The 21,789-nt window shown below is 43.9% G+C and overlaps 1 protein-coding gene and 1 long non-coding RNA gene across 8 annotated transcripts in view; one reads left to right on the top strand and one right to left on the bottom strand.

Moving 5' to 3' along the window:
* Positions 1-17,828, top strand: part of LOC147008308 (F-box/LRR-repeat protein 4-like) — a 65,909-nt gene extending 48,081 nt beyond the window's left edge. For 4 of the 7 annotated variants that reach the window (XM_085865227.1, XM_085865224.1, XM_085865223.1 and 1 more), the window contains 7 exons: positions 3,092-3,226; positions 7,052-7,229; positions 7,759-7,847; positions 8,254-8,338; positions 8,517-8,650; positions 9,038-9,178; positions 17,695-17,828. In XM_085865227.1, coding sequence (XP_085721353.1) covers positions 3,092-3,226; positions 7,052-7,229; positions 7,759-7,847; positions 8,254-8,338; positions 8,517-8,605 — 576 coding nt within the window. In that variant the 3' untranslated portion in view covers positions 8,606-8,650; positions 9,038-9,178; positions 17,695-17,828. Of the gene's footprint in view, positions 1-3,091; positions 3,227-7,051; positions 7,235-7,758; positions 7,848-8,253; positions 8,408-8,516; positions 8,654-9,037; positions 9,179-17,694 lie in introns of those variants that run through there. The other 3 variants (XM_085865226.1, XM_085865225.1, XM_085865231.1) reach the window with 3 other exon arrangements.
* LOC147008307 (uncharacterized) overlaps positions 1-21,789 on the bottom strand; it is a 50,019-nt gene that overhangs the window by 9,136 nt on the left and 19,094 nt on the right. The gene's annotated exons all lie outside the window — the stretch shown is intronic.

The following is a 21,789-nucleotide window of genomic DNA, read 5'->3' as shown; positions in this document are numbered from 1 at the left end:
TCGAGAGACGTTCTGGGTCAGATACCTTCCTGTTTACCCTTTGATCTCACATCAAGCTCTTCGGATTCTGACAATGTTTGGATCAACGTATCTTTGTGAAGCTGCATTTTCCACGCTCGTTGCTGTCAAGACCAAGTACAGAAACAAGCTGAACGTTGAAGGGGACTTGCGTTGTGCTCTCTCTAGCATTCGACCACGCATTCAAGATCTGGTAGCTAAGAAGCAATGTCAAGTATCTCATTAAATATGCTGTGTATGTGAGTGTTGCTTTTACAGAATTATTTGTTCAATAAAAAGACTAAAAACGAGCATTTTTTCAGTTTTTCCTTTTCATTCAAGAGGGATTTTAATCATTTGGTTGAAGATGTGTTCGGGGGGGGGGGCATGGAGGCAAGGACCAACTACTCGAGGGGGCGTGGTGGTAAAAAGGTTAAGAATCACTGGTTCAGATAATAGCTGAAATAATACTCGCTTAGATAATAGCTCAGATTATAGCTGAGATCATAATAGCTAAGATAATAGCTGATATAAGAACAGCTTGGATAATAATAGCTTTGATAATAAAGCTTAGATAATACCTGAGATAATAATAGTTTAGATAATACAGCTCAATTAACAATAGCTTAGAAAATAACTTCCATAATAATAGCTTAGATAATATGGCTTTGTTAATAGCTTCGATACCAATAGCTTAGATAATAAAACTTTGATAATAGGTTAGATAATAATTGTTTCGATAACAGCTAAAATAATACTCGCTCAGATAATATCTCAGATAATAAAGCTTGATAATAGCTGAGATCATAATAGCATAGATAATAGCGAAGATAAGAACAGCTTAGATAATAATAGCTTCGATAATAATTTAGCTTAGATAATACCTGAGATAATAATGGCTTTGATAATTTAGCTTATTTAACAATAGCTTAGATAATTAATAGCTTCCATAATAATAGCTTAGATAATATAGCTTAGTTAATAGTTTCGATAACAATAGCTTAGATAATTAAGCTTAGATAATAGGTCAGATAATAAAGCTTACATAATAGCTGATACAGTAATAGCTTATATAATAAAGCTTAGATAATAGCTTACATAATAGCTGCAATAATAACAGCTTCGATATTAATTGCAGAGATGATTAAAGCAGCGATAATAGCTTGGATAATAATGCTCAGATAATAGCAAAGATAATAATAGTGTTGCGGGCCAGAGGTCCGGTGACGAGAACGACTACTAGGTGGGGAAAGTGACGTCGATTCCCACCGGACTCTCTGGAATTGTAGGCCGTCGCTCACTGATAACTCTGTGAGGCGGCGGGTCGCTTAACCGACCGTGGACGCCAATATCTCCACCGCATAGCGTAGGGTCTTTTTGTCGAGAACCAATTTACCTAATGAGCCACACGGTGTCGTCTACCGGAGAACCACTCCCTCGGCACGTCTTGCTAGAACCGGGTCACTCTCCCGACTGCGGTAGAGTTCCAACCACCGGCTACCAACTCCGGTTCGGGTGTAGTCGGGCGGAACTGCCAAAGCCGTGCCAGCTGGGATGAGCAGATTAATGGGAACAAAGACCCAGCTCAATCTCAGATCCGAACCACGCTGGACCAATGAAAGAAAGGACGGAAACGAACTGGGAACATTTCTACAATAATTTATTTATAATAAACGAGGAAATTTATGTGGCACAGAAACAGGTTTATTGAGGTGTTATGCATGGGAAAGAAAGAAGATGTAGTGCGACAATTTACAGCAACTTACAAAAGAAGACACAGAGCAGACTTACGTGGGAATACACAGGCAAGATTTACAATGATCGAAAACACTTATACAGTTTCTACTTATTAGACTGGCACCACGCACTCAGACACACACTCGGACAAAATAAACCCAGTTGAAGGCAAAGGACTTTTGCAGCCAGGAAGGGAGGCGGGCTGAGGTCGCAGTTCTTTCGAGTACCTGAGTCTCAGGGAAAAGAATGCTCCGTGGTGCGGCACCTGCCAACGGTCGTGCAGTCAGGTCCACAGCCAACCGTGTGGAGTCCCGGTCCGTGGAGGAGCTTCCCACAACAAAGGTCCGAAATTGCCACAACACACAAGGAGGGATTATGTCTCCACATATACTTAACGGCATAACTAACATCGGGGCACCTGTATGTTTGAATGCATAGGGTTCCGAGAACCGTAACAATAGCTTGGATAATACAGCTTAGATTATAGCTAAGATAATAATAGTTCAGAAAATAGCTTTGATAATAACAGCTAAGATAATGGCTCTGATAATAGCTAAGATAATAGATCAGATAATAATAGCTGAGAGAATAGCGAAGATAATAGCTGAGATAATAGCTTAAATAATGAAGCTTAGATAATAATAGCTGAAATAAAATAGCTAAGATAATAGCTTAGATTATAGCTTTGACAATTATAGCTTAGATAATAGCTCAGATAATAAAGATTAGATAATAGCTTTGATAATAATTGCTTAGATCAGAGCTTAGATAATAATAGCTTTGATAATAAAGCTCAGATAATACCTTTGATAATAATAGCTCAGATAATAAAGCTTAGATAAGAGCTTATATAATAATAGTTTACATAATTTCGCTATGTTAATAGCTTAGATAACAATTGCTGAGATAATAAAGCTTCGATAATAGCTAAGATAGTAATATCTTGGATAATCGATGAGATAATTAGAGCTTAGATAATAATTGCTGAGATAATAATAGCAGAGATAATAGCTCAGAGAATAAAGCTCAGATAATAGTTGAGATAATAATAATAGCTTTCATAATAATAGCTGAGATAATAGCGAAGATAATAATATCTTAGATAATAATAGCTTACATAATTTTCAGGCACATAAAGCTCAGGGATAAAAAAGGAATTAAATTTTAATCAAAGCTCGTGCCTGAAGGAAGAAAGGAGACGATGACTGTATGTTTGTCGTGCACTGCCGCTGATGATATATTTGTTGGAGATTTGTTTGAGTTTGAATGTCCCATGTGTTATGGGATTCACAGAAGCATTTCCTTCCCCTCCAGCAATGTGTGTCATGATGCATGTTCCTCATCTTTCCAACCTCAGGTGAAACATCCCAACACGGTCTTATTCAGTCTGGCCTTAAACTGCCAACAGCTTCGCTCGCTCGATATGTGGAGATCCACTGGGCTGACGGAGGTCGGATTGGCACAACTGACATCCCGTTGCAAGAATATTGAGGTACAAAGAAGTGGGTTTGGGGTGGATTAACAGGGGTGGAAAGATCGAGGTTTTGGTTGGGGCAAGATAAGACATGCTTGTGAACAGCTTTTTTCAAAGCTTGGAGGGAAGAATGGAATTGAAGAGAGTGTGAAAGTTTATTCCAAAGGTGGGAAAAAAGAGGAATGGAAGAGTGAAGGTGGGCAGTGATTCGTGATTTTGGTAGTTTTACCAGAAGGGGGTTGCTGGCGGACCTTGAGCACCTTGTGGAAATATGGGGGGAAGACATCACAGACAGAGCGGGGTGGGGGAGGGGGAGGGCGTGACCGGAGAAGAGACGGAAGAAGACAGAAAGACCACCGACCTGCCTGCGGTGAGAGAGTGAGAGGCCCAAAGACAGCCTGACCACGGGAGATACCATTGATCATTGGTTGGTTTGATGCATTGATGATTGGTTTCCAAAACGTAAACATGATGCATTCGTTTCCACAACGTGAAGTCGAGAAAGGTCAGAGGCAGGAGCACCAGCCCAGAGAGGAGAGCAACACTCCATCAGGCTGCGGACGAAAGCTTTGTATGTGGTCAGGAGCTCAGGTGGGCTGAGGAAGGACTTTGCACGACGGAGCATTCCCAGTCGGCGACTGGCTTTGGAGCCTTCAGTTTACGTTTTGTATCTTTACGGTGACTTTAGTTTACGTTTTGTATCCCACTGACAGGCTGGATTTGGATTCGTACCTCAACTAAAATTTAATCGGCTTGTTTTTGTTGGCCTGGTGTTGGCGCAGTGGTTAGGGCAGCGGCTTGGGATCCAAAAGGTCCTGAGTTCAAGCCCCATTGGGCTACTGAATTAATACACGAGGGGGTTGACTCAGCCTGTCATCCTTCCGAGGTCGGCGAAATGAGTACCAGTATACTGGGCCGGTGTATACCCCGGTTAAAATAGGTGTACCATATCCCTGTGTCGTAAGAGGGGACCAGGGTTGCGTCAGGAAGGGCATCCGGCGTAAAACATGTGCCAAATCACTATGCGGATCATACGGATGATCCACTGTGGCGACCCCTAACGGGAGCAGCTGAAAGAAGAAGAAGAAGAAGAAGAAGAAGAAGAAGAAGAAGAAGAAGAAGAAGAAGAAGAAGAAGAAGAAGAAGAAGGAGTTCTTGTCAACGAACCGACTCATCCACAAAGTTTCGTCCCAGTTCGGCCACAACTTCTTGAGATATTTTGTTCACAAACAAACAAACAGACAGACAGACATGGGTGAATACATTACTTCCATCCATCTTTGGTAGTGGAGGTAAAAAAATCTTCTCTGAAACAGCTTTACAGATCAATGCAAAACCTTACAAGTTTGATCGACTGTCGATGTGGAAAGAAAGTTTGATAACTATAACATCATTGATAATGTGGTTTTGCAGACATATTGGATTTTAGCAAAACCTTTTAAAAACAAAATCTCCTTTCAAACCTCCCAACCGATCGACGCCAAACTTTATTAACTGTGTTATCGAATACCCACGGGGATTAAAGCTTGATTACTAAAACATCACGTGTTCTGGGAGCCATATTTGATCTTAGCGAACATTTTCCAAATTCATTTTCTGCCAAACCGCCAAAACGATGTTCGCAAACCTTTACGTCTGCAATCCACTCGACTTGTGGATTAAAGTTTGAGAACTAAAACGTCATCAGTCACCTGGTGTGGCGTCCATAGTGGATTGTAGGAACATGTATAAAAAACGATTTCTCCAAAACCGCTTAACCTATCGATGCAAAAATTTACAAACATGATCCAATACCATTGCTTCATGCAGTGTGAAAACGATGATGTCATTGGTCACATGGTTTGCTTGGCAGCCATGTTTGATTCAAAAACACCCCTCATCTGATCAATGCAAAACTTTCTAGATATGATCGACTTCCAAATTTGAGGCAGGTTTTAAAGTTATGATGTCATAGATCATGTGGTCAGTCAGTCATTAGATTAAAAAAAAAAATCCTTTAAAAATCCTCTTTTCCGAAACCGCCTGACAGATTGACGCGAAACTTCAAAAAAATGATCGACGAACCGTGATAAATAAGGTTTGAGAGCAAAAACGTCATAGGTCACGTGTTCGGCAGCTATATTGGATTGAAGTTAAAAGGTTTAAACATATCCTGTCAAACCACTGTACCAATTGATTCAAAACTTTAGGTGTATCATTGAGTACCAATGACGATAAAAGTTTGATCACTTAAACGTCATCAATTGAATGGTTTCAGAGAAAATTATTTTGAAACGTTTTCCTTCCATCCTCTCTCTCTCTCTCTCTCTCTCTCTCTCTCTCTCTCTCTCTCTCTCTCTCTCTCTCTCTCTCTCTCTCTCTCTCTCTCTCTCTCTCTCTCTCTCTCTCTCTCTCTCTCTCTCTCTCTCTCTCTCTCTCTCTCTCTCTCTCTCTCTCTCTCTCTCTCTCTCTCTCTCTCTCTCTCTCTCTCTCTCTCTCTCTCTCTCTCTCTCTCTCTCTCTCTCTCTCTCTCTCTCTCTCTCTCTCTCTCTCTTTCTCTCTCTCTCCCTCTCTCTCTCTCTCCCTCTCTCTCTCTCTCTCTCTCTCTCTCTCTCTCTCTCTCTCTCTCTCTCTCTCTCTCTCTCTCCCCCCCCTCTCTCGATCTGGCTTTCTCTCCCAAAGGCGAGGACCAGCTCCGAGCTTCAATTTCCTCCCAGGATCTCACCTTTTTCCACCTCTTTGTTCCATCTTTTTTGCATCGTGTGCTTCAGTCCTCTTCTTCTTTAAATATCTCTTGGACGGGGAGGGAATGGACCCCATTGGAGGTGAAGAAAGAAAGATGGAATGGAGCAGAGAAAGGGGGGGGGGGAGGAAGAAGACATCACACCTCTCCCCCTCAAAAAGACAACACAAACGAATCAACACATTCTTCCCCCCCCCCAACACACACAATGAGCAAACCCCCTGACTGCTTGACAAGAAACCAAGGACTCTACACAAATGAAATGACGAATAACTAAAAATAATTAATGAAACAACTAATCCTCGGGTCACCGACGTGTCCACGTCTGCTCTCCATCAGGGAAAGTTTCCAAAACTGTAACATTTTCATTAACTCTGCCACCGAAGGTGGATGAAGGATGTTTTGACACCTGTATGTCTGTCTGTCTGTTTGCTTGTTTGGCGATTTGTTTGTTTCTTTGTGAACAAAATATCTCAACAAGTTGTGGAAGGATTCAGACGAAATTTGGTGGAGAGCTTGGATATGTGACACCGACAAAATGATTCAATTTTGGTGAAGATCCACATCCGGTTCTGGATCCGAGAAGTTTTTCAGTGATTCTTCATCGTTGTGAGATCGGGCCGAAAGCGACATGTAGCAGGATATCTCAAAAAGTTATGGACGGATTCGGACGAAACTTGGTGGATGAGTTGGTTGGTTGACAAGAACAAGTCGATTAAATTTTAGTTCATGTCCGAATTCATATCCGGCCTATCAGTGGGATACAAGACGTAAACTAATCAGCATGGTGGAGGTATGTTCTCTACCGAGTGCCCTTCTTGTTTCCCAGCATTTATCTTGTGACTTTCAACAACCAACTCTCCTCTCATCACACCCCCTTCCCTCCACTTTCCTCATCGTTTTTAATCCCCTTTCTACCTTCCAGTGTCTTGATAACTTAGAATTCTGAATGGTTTTGTTGGGCTTGTTATTTTGTCAAGTTATATTTTTTCGGAAACACTCTGGTGGCGATAATGCCTCTCTAATTGTACAATACATGTTCTTGAATTAATAGGAAGTTAAAATCTGCACGTAATACTTATGTTGATTTAATTGTTCCACACTTAAACTGTTCCACACAGGACCTGGACCTTGGCTGGTGTTCGAATGTGCGGGCAGAAAGTGGTGTTCTCGTTGAGATGGCGCGAGAGCTGCCCAGACTGCGCCGACTGGTGTTAACAGCTCACCACTCCGTCAATGACACTGACCTCGAATCACTCGCCAATCACTGCCCTTTACTGGAACAGCTCAACATACTGGGTACGGTAATTGAGGAGATGATGGGTACTGATGTGGATTTATCCAAGAGGGTTACAGAGGTTGCTCGATGTGGAAGGAAAATATCAATTGCAAGTAGAAACGAGAACGGCACTTGGTGGAGTGTGTACCTCCTCCAGACTGAAACGTTTACGTTTTGTCGTCCACTGGTAGGCTGGATCTTCATCCGGACCTGAACCAAAATCTCATCGGCTTGTTCTTGTCACCTACACAACTCATCCACCAAATTTCATCCGAATCCGTCCATAAAACGTTTTGAGATATCGGTTTTGACCCCCGATCTCTCAATGGTGAAGAACCACTCAAAGAATTCTCATATCCAGTTCCAGATCTTCACCAAAATTGAATCATTCCTCCTCATTGTCCTGGTGGATGTATGCGCTCCACTGAGTGCTGTTGTGCTGTAGTTTAGTCCTGTGTTAACTGCACACCAAAGCTCCAGATGGGTGTGAGCTATTTTCACCCTTGTTTCTCATTCATTGGAGCGATTATATCTGTGTGCGTGTGGCAGGCGCTTCACTGGTGACCCAAAGAGGGATTTTTCACCTGCTTGATACCTGTCGGCATATGTGCTTCATTGACGTTTCCTTCTGCTTCCGGGTGAGTGAGGAGATGGCCTGCCAACTAGCAAATCGCTTTCCACACGTCTACATCAAGTATACCAGCTCACTGTGAGGTCACATGACCCGTTCAGGGCCGCACACACCTGAGGAGCACTCTGATACATGCATGACAAACCGATTGTATCATGTCGGTGGTGATCGTCCAAATGCTGAACTTAATTACAACCAGAGCTACAAGTGTTGTGTTATCATCACGTTTATTAAATGTGACGTTTTACGAATGTTTTTTTTTTTGTGAATGAGAAATCAACTGAAAGGATTACTTTTTATTGATCAATATCATCCACTAAATGTTCAAATTGATAAATGTTGTGCCAATAAATGTTACCAAACTCACGACACCCTTTTGGAGTGTTATTCTTTCACCTTACACCCCCCTGCAGATTTTGACAACAGATGTTGGAAACACCTGTTATAAACCTTCATCTCAATCATCGGGTCGTTTTCGTGAATCAGGAGGTCGTTCGGGTCTGACGTGCTCCTTCTTCAGTGCTGCTTTTCCTTGTAGTAGATCATGATATACATCGATCCTCGTCGGTCTGAAAGAAAAATTGGATTCATTTCCACTTGGTGGTGACGTGGTGGATTCATTTACACGTGACTGTGACGTATGCAGGTTCATTTACACTGACTGTGACGTGTGCAGGTTCATTTACACGTGACTGTGACGTGTGCGGGTTCATTTACTGGACTATAAGAGAGAACTTCGTCCGGCTGTCTGACGACATTTTTTGAAGAAATGGCCTAACGGATCTTCGTCAACCTTCCAGAACATCATCAGTGGGTGCCAGGGAATGTTTTAGGGAAAATAATTGTTTGAAATTTTTGAAAAACAAAGTTTCATTTTTTGGGGGGGATTTGTTTTTTAATCGTTTTTAAATGCCTAAGATTTGGTCGCTTTATCAAAAGTAACATTAAATGATCCCGAACCCCATTAGTTAGTGGATGTCGGGAAGTGTTTTCGGCCTCCCACAAAAAATTAATTAAAAACACAAAAAACAACAAAATTTGATTTCTTCAAAATACTAACAGGATGAGAACAGCAACGGGAAACGTGGGATACCCCGGCTAGTATCCCACAAGAACGGAGTTTCAAACAGTCTCAGAACCGAACGGTGTTTTGGAATTCTTAAAGATTCCTCTTTACTCTCGTTTACACCAAATCAGATGAACATTTACTCTCTGTGTTGGACCCCTGCACCGGCACACCATGGCCTAATCATTTTGAAGATGAGAGTGGGATCTTCGACCTGCCCGAGCAAACACTGGCTGATGAGACAAGCGACTTCCCTCTTCCTGCAGGTGAAGGTACGCTCATTGATTGAACCAACACCTGCCCTGTGAATCACCAGCATGACAGTTTATAGTTTGTCCTGTATTTATCAGGGGAAAGAAAGTTCAAACATGATGATGTTTCCTTCCAATCATTCACGACCTTATCCACTGCTTGGTAGCCTTTTTGACACACTACCATGAGCCCGGCCCCCAATGGCACAGACGCCATAAGACACCAAGTAGGCACGACATAATGGCCATGTTGACACGGTTCATGGCTGACATAAACCAGGATGGGGGCTCAACTTGGAGGGAAACTCGACACGTTTCTTGGGAAGCGGCGGCAAATGGTGGAGGATGTGGTATGTGTACAGCGTGAAAAGGTAGTCCATCAGGTGAGGAGTAAAACAGAAACGAATCCTTGGGGTTGAGAAGAGAGAAGGTAACTGAAAGACTATGAGAGACAGAGCCACTGAGGGTGAGGAACGAAGCGGGACCACGGGAGATAGATGGGGATAAAAGTGAGCCGGAGCGGGAGATGGAGTTATAAGATAGATTATGTGGAGAGCTGAAACTCGAAACAGAGGTATTCAAAAGAAAGAGCAGGGACGAATCGGTGAAGGATTTGATAAGGGACAGAAAGTTAAAACAAGTAGCACAGGCCTGGAGGAGGAAATTGATGAACATAAGGTGAAAAATTCGAACATGGCACACATAACTTCAAAGGTGTTGGTGGTGCGTAAATCCGTGCGCATCAGCCGGCAGAGCGGGCCGATCAGAGGTGGAGCCGGCATTTGCCAACAACAGGTACGTGAAAAACACACACACACAACTCTAAGGGCACTCAGGGGAGCACCGACCTCGACCAGGCTGAAAAGTTTATCTTTTGTGTCAAACTAATCGGCCTGATCTGGATCTGAATCAAAATCTCATTGCCTTGTCACCTAACCAGCTCAGCAATGTTGTTTTGTCAAAACTCATCCTCCATAACTTATTGAGATATCGTACTCCTGCAAATATCGTTTTTGGTCCTAACTCTCAATGGTGAAGAATCCCTCAAAAATTTTCATATCCGGATCCGGATCCGGTTATTCATCAAAATCTAATCAATTGTCATTTATCAACCGTGAATGAACATCAACGAGTTCACACTGGGGGAGAAACGGTACGTGTGTTCGAAGGTTTTTCGTTATTTATCAACCATCATTTGACTTCCGGTTCTGGGTTTGGAGTGTCGGCAGGTCTCCTTCAGGGCTCTCTGCTGACGATCTCAAAGTTAAGTTTCTGGTCGTTATCTGTCCCATTTTTTATTTTCTCACCTCCATGTTACTGTGTGTTCCAAGTTCGGTTTTGTTTCAAAAATCGTGCTATTTTGTGACTTTTCGTCGACCTTGTCTTACCGGGTGCTTGAGACCTATCCTTGAGGCTTGAGGCCTCCCCTTTGTTCCCCTCGGTGTATGATCGTGTTTATTTGTTTTTTCTCCCCATTGCCTTCAATTTCGATCTTCCCCACTTTCCTAACGTCCCCCATCCCTCCCAACTAATCACTCTATTTATTGTCTTAAATGAAAAACAAACTTTAAAAAAAACTATCTTTCTCCTTGCACATTCACTAGTCTCGATTCTTCTTCTTCATCTTCTTCTTCTTGCTTGCTTCTTCTTCTTCATCCTCTTCTTCGACTTCTCCCTTGATTTTTTCTACACTTCCATGACCTAATCTGTTGAAAACTCTCTCAAACATCAATAATAATAGTAATAATAACGATCTATCATAATGCTTCCTCTTCCTCTTTCACGCATGTGGTACTCTTTGCTGTATCATAATGCACTACTCTTCGACTATTTAAACAGACTGCTCTCATTTCGACCTTTCCTTCATACATTGCATAAAAAATCCAACTGTTACAGCGTTTCATCTCTCCATTCTCTGAATTCGCCTTTATTGCATCCATCAAGAAATGTGTTTAATCGCATCTCTGACCTAAAACTTTTGAAAACCCCAGTTTGCTATGAATGTTCGCTTTCCATCAACCATTCTTTTTTCCAACTTCAGTGCCAACTCACCCCTCACTCTTACTCTCAAAGCAACCATCCCACTCTTCTCCCTCCAAGCCTCCCTCTCACCTCTCTCAAAAACTCCCCCCTCACCTTTCTCCCACCATTCATCCCTCTCACTCACCCTTCTCAAAGTTTCCCCCCGCTCCCATCCACAAAGCTGCCTCCTTCCACTGCCCTCTCACCTCCATCTCTTCACTCCACCTCCTCAAATCCCCAACTGCCTTCTTCCCCCTCTCTTGCCCCCTCTCTTGCCCCCCTCTCCCCCAACACCACAGAGCCTTTTCTCCTCATCTGGCCCCCTCCCCGAGCTATTCTGCAACCCCCCACACTCTTTCAACAACCCACCTTACCCCCTCGTCCCTTCTCCTTCCCTCCCCCTCCCCCCACCCCCTGCACCCAAATCCTCCTCCCCTCCCTCTTCAGTAAAAGTGTGGACCTCAAATATCCTGGGCCTTCGCTCAAACTTTTCAGATCTTTCCATACAGGTTGCCACTGACAAACCAGACATAATCTGCCGAACAGAAACTTTCCTCTCCCAAGACGTGTCTGACTCCCAAGTATCTCTCCCCGGTTACTCCCTCCCACGGTATGACAGACCTGAGCCTCGTCCTGGTGGAGGAGTTGCTCTCTTCATCAAAGACTCTTTTCCTCACTCTCCATGCACTGCCCTCACACCCCCAGGAATACCTCTGGCTACGGCTTCCCCTCCACTCCCACCTCATGTTTATATGTGCACTGTACCGTCCACCAAACAGTGATGACTCCATCTACACCTCACTATCCGAAAACATGGACCAACTTATATCTTCTCATCCGAACTCTCTTTTCCTCATATGTGGTGACTTCAATTGTCATCATGCCAGTTGGCTCGGTGTGGGTACCTGTCATGATCTCACCTGTCATGGAACCTCAGCAAAATCTTTCTGTGACTCATTGGGACTGACTCAATTGGTCAACTTCCCGACCCGGATCTCAACCAATGGTACTCCATCTCTTCTGGATCTGATTTTGACAAATTTCCCTGACAATATCTGCTGCTCTTCCTCCGCTCCAATCGGTTCTTCTGACCACGTCCTTGTCAAAGTGGACATCTCTCTGGCTGTTATCAGAGAACCACCTCACCGCCGTCGAGTCTGGCATTTCACTCAAGCCGACTGGCAGGGTCTCCCAGCAGCCATCAAACTTACAGACTGGTCTCCTATCACTACTTTCTCAAACATCAACTCATCCTGGGAATTCTTTCAAAGAAACTTGCTCTCCCTCATGCACAGATTTATCTGCTCTCGTCTTCAGTTGTCCTACCCTTCCTCCTGCCCTTGGTTCACTGAAGCTTGTGGTGAGGCAGTTGTCCTGAAACAACTTGCCTTTGCCTCATGAAAAGCAAACCCAACTGAGGGCAATCTCAGTTCCTTCCATAAAGCTCGGAACAAGTGTGTATCTACCCTCAGGAGAGCCAGAAAACAACATCTTACTAATCTCAAGTCTGAACTCTCAAACCTCTCTCCCTCCTCAAAATTCTGGTGCCGTCTAATCAAATCTGTTTCTGGTGTATGTTCCCCCTCCATCCACTCCCTTACCTCAAATGGCAGCACTGCTGATACCGCACGTGAAAAGGCTGAATGTCTAAACTCGGTGTTTGCAGCTAAATCTTGTGTCCAAAACCCATCACTTTCTATACCCACCTTACCCAGTCACACCCAGCTGTCCCTAGACTCTGTGTCCTTTTCTCCTGACAAGGTGGAGAGCTTGCTGTCAAACCTCGACTCAGATTCTGAAACAGGTCCAGACGGCATCAGCCCACGTGTCCTAAAAACCTGCTCTTCTGCTCTTGCTCACCCTCTCTCTGTTCTATTCACCCTCTCATTTGCTCATGGTCATCTGCCATCTGCTTGGAAATCAGCAAACATTACTGCTCTGCATAAAAAAGGTGCAAAAACAGATCCCTGCAACTACAGACCAATCAGCCTTCTCCCAATCATCAGCAAGGTTATGGAATCCATCATCGCTTCAGACATTAAATCCTTCCTCTTCTCCAATGGCTTGATTTCTGATCATCAATTTGGTTTCAGACCAGGTCACTTGACCCTGGATATGCTGCTTCTGCTCTCCCAACAATTGGAGGTCATCAATGCCAGACAGGAAATCCGAGCCGTATCCCTGGACATATCACGTGCTTTTGACACGGTCTGGCACCCTGCCCTGCTCACCAAACTCTCCACCGATGGTATCCAAGGCCATCTTCACTCATGGTTAGCAGACTTCCTCTCCTGTTGCAGTCAGCGTGCGGCACCAAATGGAGTTCTCTCATCCCCTCTTCCTGTCCAGGCTGGAGTTCCTCAAGGTAGCGTTCTAGGCCCTGTTCTTTTTCCAGTTTTCATCAAAGATCTCTCCGACTCTCTGGAAAATCCTCTATATCTCTTTGCTGATGACTCCACCCCCTGCCGTACCATCGGTCATCCCTCAGACCGGCAAGCAGCAGCTTCTTCGCTCTCTGCAGATCTGGATAAAATCACAAACTGATCCAACACGTGGAACATGTCTTTCAATCTGGACAAATCTCACACTCTCACTATGTCTCTCTGAAAGGACCGTTTAGAAACCCCCCCCCCATCCACTTTCTCAACAATCCTTTGGAAGAAGTCCTTTCTTTCAAGCTTCTGGGTCTCACTATCTGCCATGACCTTTCCTGGGAAAGCCACATTTCAAACCTCGCCTCCAAAGCCAGTCACCGACTGGGAATCCTCCGTCTTGCAAAGTCCTTCCTCGGCCCACCTGAGCTCGTGACCACTTTCAAAGCTTTTGTCTACAGCCTGATGGAGTACTGCTCTCCTCTCTGGGCTGGTGCTCCTGCCTCCCACCTTTCTCGGATTCACGCTGTAGAAACCAAGGCATTTCGGATCATTGGCATCTCCCGCAATGAGGCTGAGTCTTTGGGCCTCTCACTCAATCACCGCAGGTTGGTCGGTGGTCTTTCTGTTTTCTACCGTCTCCTCTCCAGCCTCGCCCCCTGCTCTCTCTCTCTGCGATTTGTCCTCACCACATTTCTGCAGAGTGCTCAAGGTCAGCCAACAACCCCCTTCTGGTAAAACTACCAAAATCACGAATCACTGCTCACCTTCACTCTTCCATTCCTCCCTTTTCCCGCCTTTGGAATAAACTCCCTCACTCTATTCTTTCCCATTCTTCCCTCCAGGCCTTCAAAACAGCTTTTCACCACCACCTCTTATCATCCCCCATCCAAATCCTCGATCTTTTCTTCCCCCGATCAGAGGTCAGAGGCAGGAGCACCAGCCCAGAGAGGAGAGCAATACTCCATCAGGCTGCGGACGAAAGCTTTGTATGTGGTCAGGAGCAGCTCAGGTGGGCTGAGGAAGGACTTTGCACGACAGAGGATTGACAGTCAGCGACTGGCTTTGGAGCCTTCAGTTTACATTTTGTATCTTTACGATGACTTTAGTTTACGTTTTGTATCCCACTGATAAGCTGGATTTGGATTTGTACCTGAACAAAAATTTCATCGGCTTGTTCTTGTCACCGAACCGACTCATCCACAAAGTTTCGTCCCAATCCGTCCACAACTTTTTGAGATATTTTGTTCACAAACAAACAGACAGACAGACATTGGTGAATACATTACTTCCATCCATCTTCGGTGGTGGAGTTAAAAATCTCTGAAACAGCTCAACAGATCAATGCAAAACCTTACAAGTTTGATCGACTGTCCATGTGGAAAGAAAGTTTGATAACTATAACGCCATCAATTGAGTGGTTTCAGAGAAAATTATTTTGAAATGTTTTCCTTCCATCCTCTCTCTCTCTCTCTCTCTCTCTCTCTCTCTCTCTCTCTCTCTCTCTCTCTCTCTCTCTCTCTCTCTCTCTCTCTCTCTCTCTCTCTCTCTCTCTCTCTCTCTCTCTCTCTCTCTCTCTCTCTCTCTCTCTCTCTCTCTCTCTCTCTCTCTCTCTCTCTCTCTCTCTCTCTCTCTCTCTCTCTCTCTCTCTCTCTCTCTCTCTCTCTCTCTCTCCCCCCTCTCGATCTGGCATTCTCTCCCAAAGACGAGGACCAGCTCCGGGCTTCTATTTCCTCCCAGGATCTCACCTTTTTCCATCTCTTTGTTCCATCTTTTTTGCATCGTGTGCTTCTATCCTCTTCTTCTTTAAATATCTTTTTTTTCCATCTCAGCTCATGCGAGCCACCTCCTTATTTGTGCGCATCCGATGGTGGCCGGTCCATCATTCAGCCTGGGGAAAATGCCGTTTCATTCTGAGTGAGCCTTCAATGCAGCCTCTTCCCTCCCTTCACGTGCCGGAGCCCACCCCCCGCCCCCCCTCCTTGCTTACAATCATTCAGTTGTGCAGTCCTGTACTGTACCACAATCTGCGAGATGTGCCGCACCCCAACATGCACTGGAAAAGCGCCGCACCTCGTACCACGAACACACGTGTGAGAATGGACACAGTCCCATGTGGTGAAGGTAATCCGATTGTCCTGAAGGATTAACCACCACCGATGGATTGAATGTGCCAAATTAAACAATGTGCGAATGGAGGGAAAACGGAGAGGGATTCCGCCGGACTGAGAGACGACGGAACGGCTGCGGGGCCGAAGGTCAGAACAATGGGGTGAAGAGGGATTGTCAAAATGATGTTTGGTGAATGGGAGGTAATTGGTAGAGTGAGAAAGGCAGAGGGGGAAGTAATGGACTGATGGGGAAACGGCGGGATTGTTGAAAGGAGCAGAGGGGATGGGGCGTAAATGGACCAATTGTGTGAAGGAGGAAGGATTGAAAGGAGCCGAAGGGGGAGGGAATGCACCCCAATGGAGGTGAAGAAAGAAAGATGGAATGGAGCAGAGAGGATGGGGGGAGGGGGAGGAGGAAGACATCACACCTCCCCCCTAAAAAAGGACAACACAAACGAATCAACACATTCTCCCCCCCCCCCATCAAACACACACACTGAGAAAACCCACTGACCGCTAGACAAGAAACCAAGGACTCTACGCAAATGAAATGACGAATAACTAAAAATAATTAATGAAACAACTAATCTTCTGGTCACCGGCGTGTCCACGTCTGCTCTCCATCAGGGAAAGCTTCCAAAACTAACATTTTAAACCTCCGCTATCGAGGATGGACGGAGGTTACTGTTTTCACCCCTTTCTGTTTGTTTGTTTGTTTGTGAACAGTATTACGGAAAAACTCCTGGACGGATTTCGACGAAACTTGGTGGGGGGATTAGGTATGGTCCAAGGATCATGCCATTAGATTTTGGACTTGGTCCAAAGTCCAATATGGCCGCTATAGCGGACCATTTTGAAAAAATATTTGAATTTTTGTTTTTGCATTTCCACGTTTTAAGTGATTTCCAACCAAAAAAAAAAAATTGTTGGAGAAAAAAAAATAGAAAATTTTGCAACTTTTTTTCAAAAAAATTTCGATTTTATTTGAAAAATATTTGAATTTTTTTTGCATTTCTACATGTTTTAAGTGATTTCCACCCCCCCCCCCAAAAAAAAATTTGTTAGAGAAAAAAAAAATTCGAAATTTTGCAACTTTTTTTTTCAAAAAAATTTCGATTTTTTTTTTTGGCATTTCTACATACATGTCGATCTGGTTTAGTTTATTCAATCGTGGTTTAGTAGAGTCTGATCCGTTTTGACCTACACTGAATAGGATATCAGGTTCACTTAAGTGACCCAGCAGTATTGACGGCGGAGGTTTTGCACTCCACCGAGTGCTCCCCCTCGAGTCATTAACTGCGCAACCGAAGGTGGATGAAGGTTATGTTTTAACGTCTGTCTGTCTGTTTGCTTGTTTGGTGATTTGTTTCTTTGTGAACAAAATATCTCAACAAGTTGTGGAAGGATTCAGACGAAACTTGGTGAGAGCTTGGATATGTGACACCGACAAAATGATTCGATTTTGGTGAAGATCCACATCCGGTTCTGGATCCGAGAAGTTTTTGAGTGATTTTTCACAATTGTGAGATCGGGCCGAAAGCGACATGGAGCAGGATATCTCAAAAAGTTATGGACGGAGTCGGATGAAACTTGGTGGATGAGTTGGGTGGTTGACAAGAACAAGTCGATTAAATTTTAGTTCATGTCGGAATTCATATCCGGCCTATCAGTGGGATACAAGACGTAAACTGATCAGCAGGTGAAGGTATGTTCTCTACCGAGTGCCCTTCTTGTTTCCCAGGATTTATCTTGTGACTTTCAACAACCAACTCTCCTCTCATCACACCCCCTTCCCTCCACTTTCCTCATCGTTTTTAATCCACTTTCTACCTTCCAGTGTCTTGATAACTTAGAATACTGAATGATTTTGTTGGGCTTGTTATTTTGTCAAGTTATATTTTTTCGGAAACACTCGAGTGGCCATAATGCCTCTTAATTGTACAATACATGTTCTTGAATTAATAGGAAGTTAAAATCCGCACGTAATACTCATGTTGATTTAATTGTTCCACACTTAAACTGTTCCACACAGGACCTGGACCTTGGCTGGTGTTTGAATGTGCGGGCAGAGAGTGGTGTTCTCGTTGAGATGGCGCGAGAGCTGCCCAGACTGCGCCGACTGGTGTTGACGGCTAACCGCTCCGTCAGCGACACTGACCTCGAATCACTCGCCAATCACTGCCCTTTACTGGAACAGCTCAACATACTGGGTACGGTAATTGAGGAGATGATGGGTACTGATGTGGATTTATCCAAGAGGGTCACAGAGGTTTCTCAATGTGGAAGGAAAATAAAAATTGCAAGTAGAAACGAGAACGGCACTTGGTGGAGTGTGTACCTCCTCCAGACTGAACCGTTTACATTTTGTCGTCCACTGGTAGGCTGGATCTTCATCCGGACCTGAACCAAAATCTTATCAGCTTGTTCTTGTCACCAACACAACTCATCCACCAAGTTTCTTCCGAATCCGTCCATAAAACGTTTTGAGATATCGGTTTTGACCCCCTATCTTTCATTGGTGAAGAACCACTCAAACAATTCTCGTATCCGGTTCCAGATCTTCACCAAAATTGAATCGTTCCTCCTTATTGTCCTGGTGGATGATTGCGCTCCACTGAGTGCTGTTGTACTGTAGTTTAGTTCTGTGTTAACTGCACATCAAAGCTCCAGATGACTGTGAGCTATTTTCACCCTTGTTTGTCATTCATTGGAGCGATTATATCTGTGTGCGTGTGGCAGGCGCTTCACTGGTGACCCCGAGAGGGATTTTTCACCTGCTTGATACCTGTCGGCATATGTGCTTCATTGACGTTTCCTTCTGCTTCCCGGTGGATGAGGAGATGGCCTGCCAACTAGCAAATCGCTTTCCACACGTCTACATCAAGTATACCAGCTAACAGTGAGGCCACATGACCCGTTCAGGGCCGCACACACCTGAGGAGCACTCTGATACATGCATGACAAACCGATTGTATCATGTCGGTAGTGATCGTCCAAATGCTGAACTTCATTAGAACCAAAGCTACAAGTGTCGTGTTATCATCACGTTTATTAAATGTGACGTTTTACGAATGTTTTTTTTTTTTGTGAATGAGAAATCAACTGAAAGGATTACTTTTTATTTATCAATATAATCCATCAAACTTTCAAATTGATAAATGTTGTGCCAATAGATGTTACCAAACTCACGACACCCTTTTTGGAGTGTTATTCTTTCACCTTTCACCCCCCTGCAGATTTTGACAACAGATGCAAAGGCTCTTTGTTTTATTTTCATCATGGTCCAAGGTTCGTGGAGGATCTCAAACACAAATCGTGCACACACATGCAGACAAATACACGAGACAACATCGGACAATTTCGCACAGGCACAGCCGCTGAGCTTGGGGGGAGGTGACTTCCCGAGGGCACTGCCATCTTTTATGACGTCACTTTACTCCCCACACTCAGCAAGGCAGTTGAGAAGAGATTTACCACCTCATCACGGATTCCAATGGATTTCAAAGATTTCCTCCTCATCATGGGGAAGTCCAGATTTCCTTGTTCATGTTGGCGAGAAATTAGCATGGGAGCAGATCAAGGTCGTCCTGGATTGAGATTGAGGAGTCACACCTTGGAAGACCAGGCTTGACTCAAACACACCCGCTGGGTGTACTCTAAGATTAATTTTGCAAATCTCAGCTGTGGTCCGTTCTCCGGTAATGAAATAAATAACTTGCTGTTCTGATTGGTGCACAGAAAAATCCAGTACCCGTTGGTGATCACTGTTATAAACCTTCATCTCAATCATCGGGTCGTTTTCGTGAATCAGGAGGTCGTTCGGGCCTTACGTGCTCCTTCTTCAGTGCTGCTTTTCCTTGTGATCATGATATACATAGATACTCGAAGGTCTGATAGAAAATTTGGATTCATTTACACTGACTGTGACGTGTGTGGGTTCATTTACACGTCACTGTGACGTGTGCGGGTTCATTTACTGGACTATAAGAGAGACTTTCGTTCGGCTGTCTGACGACATTTTTTGAAGAATTGGCCGAACGGATCTTCGTCAAACTTTCAGAACATCATCAGTGGGTGCCAGGGAATGTTTTAGGGAAAAGAATTGTTTGAAATTTTTGAAAAACAAAGTTTGATTTTTTGGGGGGGGATTTGTTTTTTAATCGTTTTTAAATGCCTTTGGTAGCTTTGTCAAAAGTAACATCAAATGATCCCGAACCCCATTACTTCGAGGATGTCGGGAAGTGTTTCAGGCCTCCGACAAAAAATTAATCAAAAAGAAAAAAAACAACAAAATTTGATTTCTTCAAAATACTAACAGGATAAGAACAGTGTTGTAGAATTTTGTAGTTTATGCTTTTATCGACTCGAAGTAAATCCTGGTACTCAAATGAAAGCCACAATTAATTCACTGTCCACAACGGAAAGTACATTACATCAGATAATTTTATTTTAACTTGGTCCCAAGGAGTACAAGCCACCATGATGGTAAACATCTACAATGATTTGCACTAAACCAAGATTACATTTCCTGGCATTTATATACATTGATGGGAGTGGAGGGAGGGAGGGGGGGGGCTGATAAGCCTTAGGCAAAAGAACTCCAACTGCAATACGTGTCTTCGAGGTGAAAAGCGAATGACATAATTACGGCGAAAGTTGCTGTTATCAACCAGGTCACTTTTTTCATTGCAAAACATTCCATTTATCAACATTTAGGTCAAAAGACTCTTGGCTAAAGGGAAGCATCACTGACATCCAATTTGACTTATAGCAGAAAAATTAAATTTATAAAACATCAGCAACAATTATAATTGAGAGTACATTAATTAATAATTATTTTCTCCCACAATTCCCCCCTTTTTCCCTCATCAGGAATATTTGAATAATTATATTACACATGATCACCATACCCCGTTCCTGGAGGAGAAAAAGATATCCGTTACACAAGTTCAATCAACAATGGCAGTGAGTGCTCATATCAGAATAATGCTGGATGACGACCATTTCAATAGTCTCCCCAGCCAGGTGAGTGAGTGTGTTTCCATTAAATTCTTGGCCTGTTCATCAGCATGTGTCACAAATCGAAAAGACATGCTGCCCAAAGTCAGAAGATAAGCAGGTCAGGGTGTAGATAGAGCACCCAAGGGGAAACACAGTCGAAGCACTCCTTGAGCTGAAGAGAAGGTATATCTTGGCAGGTACGACGAGCTTGGGCCCGACACTGGGTTGAAGGAGACGAAAAGGACTCGAGAGGTGACCCAGAGATCCAGCCCCATCAGAGTTCGGGGCCTCGTAGCAGCAGTTTGTGCAATCAGGTTTGATTCACCAAGTGAGCTGTGCACGTTGGATGCAGCCGCAATGGCTGCACGAGCCCCACCCGCACCATTGAACACATGTTGCAGATGACTCGCCGTGTGGACCTTCAGGGCCTTCGTTGTGCATTGTGCGACCACAGCAAGTTCACGATGTATTTGCAGAGCAGCAATTTGTGAGCATGGCCGAAGACATTCCTCCACGCTTGCCTGGCCTGCCTGGCACCACGCAACGGCGACGTTAAGACTTTGCCTTGCTGTGGTTTGACTTGTCCAACCTTCTCCCCAGTGGGTTTTTTTCTTTTCCCTTTTCACCACATCACTTATCTTATCTCCACAGGAAGGGGGTAGTTTCATGATCACGTGTTTAATGCCCAATCACCCAAATCTGGGTTCTCCCCATCGTCCAATCTTTCGGTGGAAGTTCTTTCCAATGCTTCATTAGACGAAATCGTACATTGCATGGTTCAACTGCTCTCAACACTCCGAAACAAACAAAATCGAGGTTAAGCACCGATTAAACACCAATCAGTAAACGTCATGGGCTCATGTATTTCAACAAGACTGACAAAGGTTCTTACAGAAGCATTCAACATACATTATATGTTGTATCAATATTTTATCCCTTTCCTTATTATTTCCCCAAAATGACATGCAAAAATATACAGAAATCTTAGTTGAATGTGTATACTCAAAACATTCATCTCATTTGCTATTTCCATGTGGAAAGGGCAACAGTCTTTATCAGGGTTCCAATTTGCAATCAATAATTCTTTTCACCAAAAATATTCCATCATCTGCACAATAATTCTCTG

Source organism: Eptatretus burgeri, chromosome 20 (assembly GCF_056783735.1).
Source record: "Eptatretus burgeri isolate ZD-2024b chromosome 20, Ebu_testis_v1, whole genome shotgun sequence".
NCBI lineage: Eukaryota > Metazoa > Chordata > Myxini > Myxiniformes > Myxinidae > Eptatretus > Eptatretus burgeri.
Note: the sequence above shows the minus strand (reverse complement) of the source record. Positions and strands in the feature narration are given on the sequence as shown.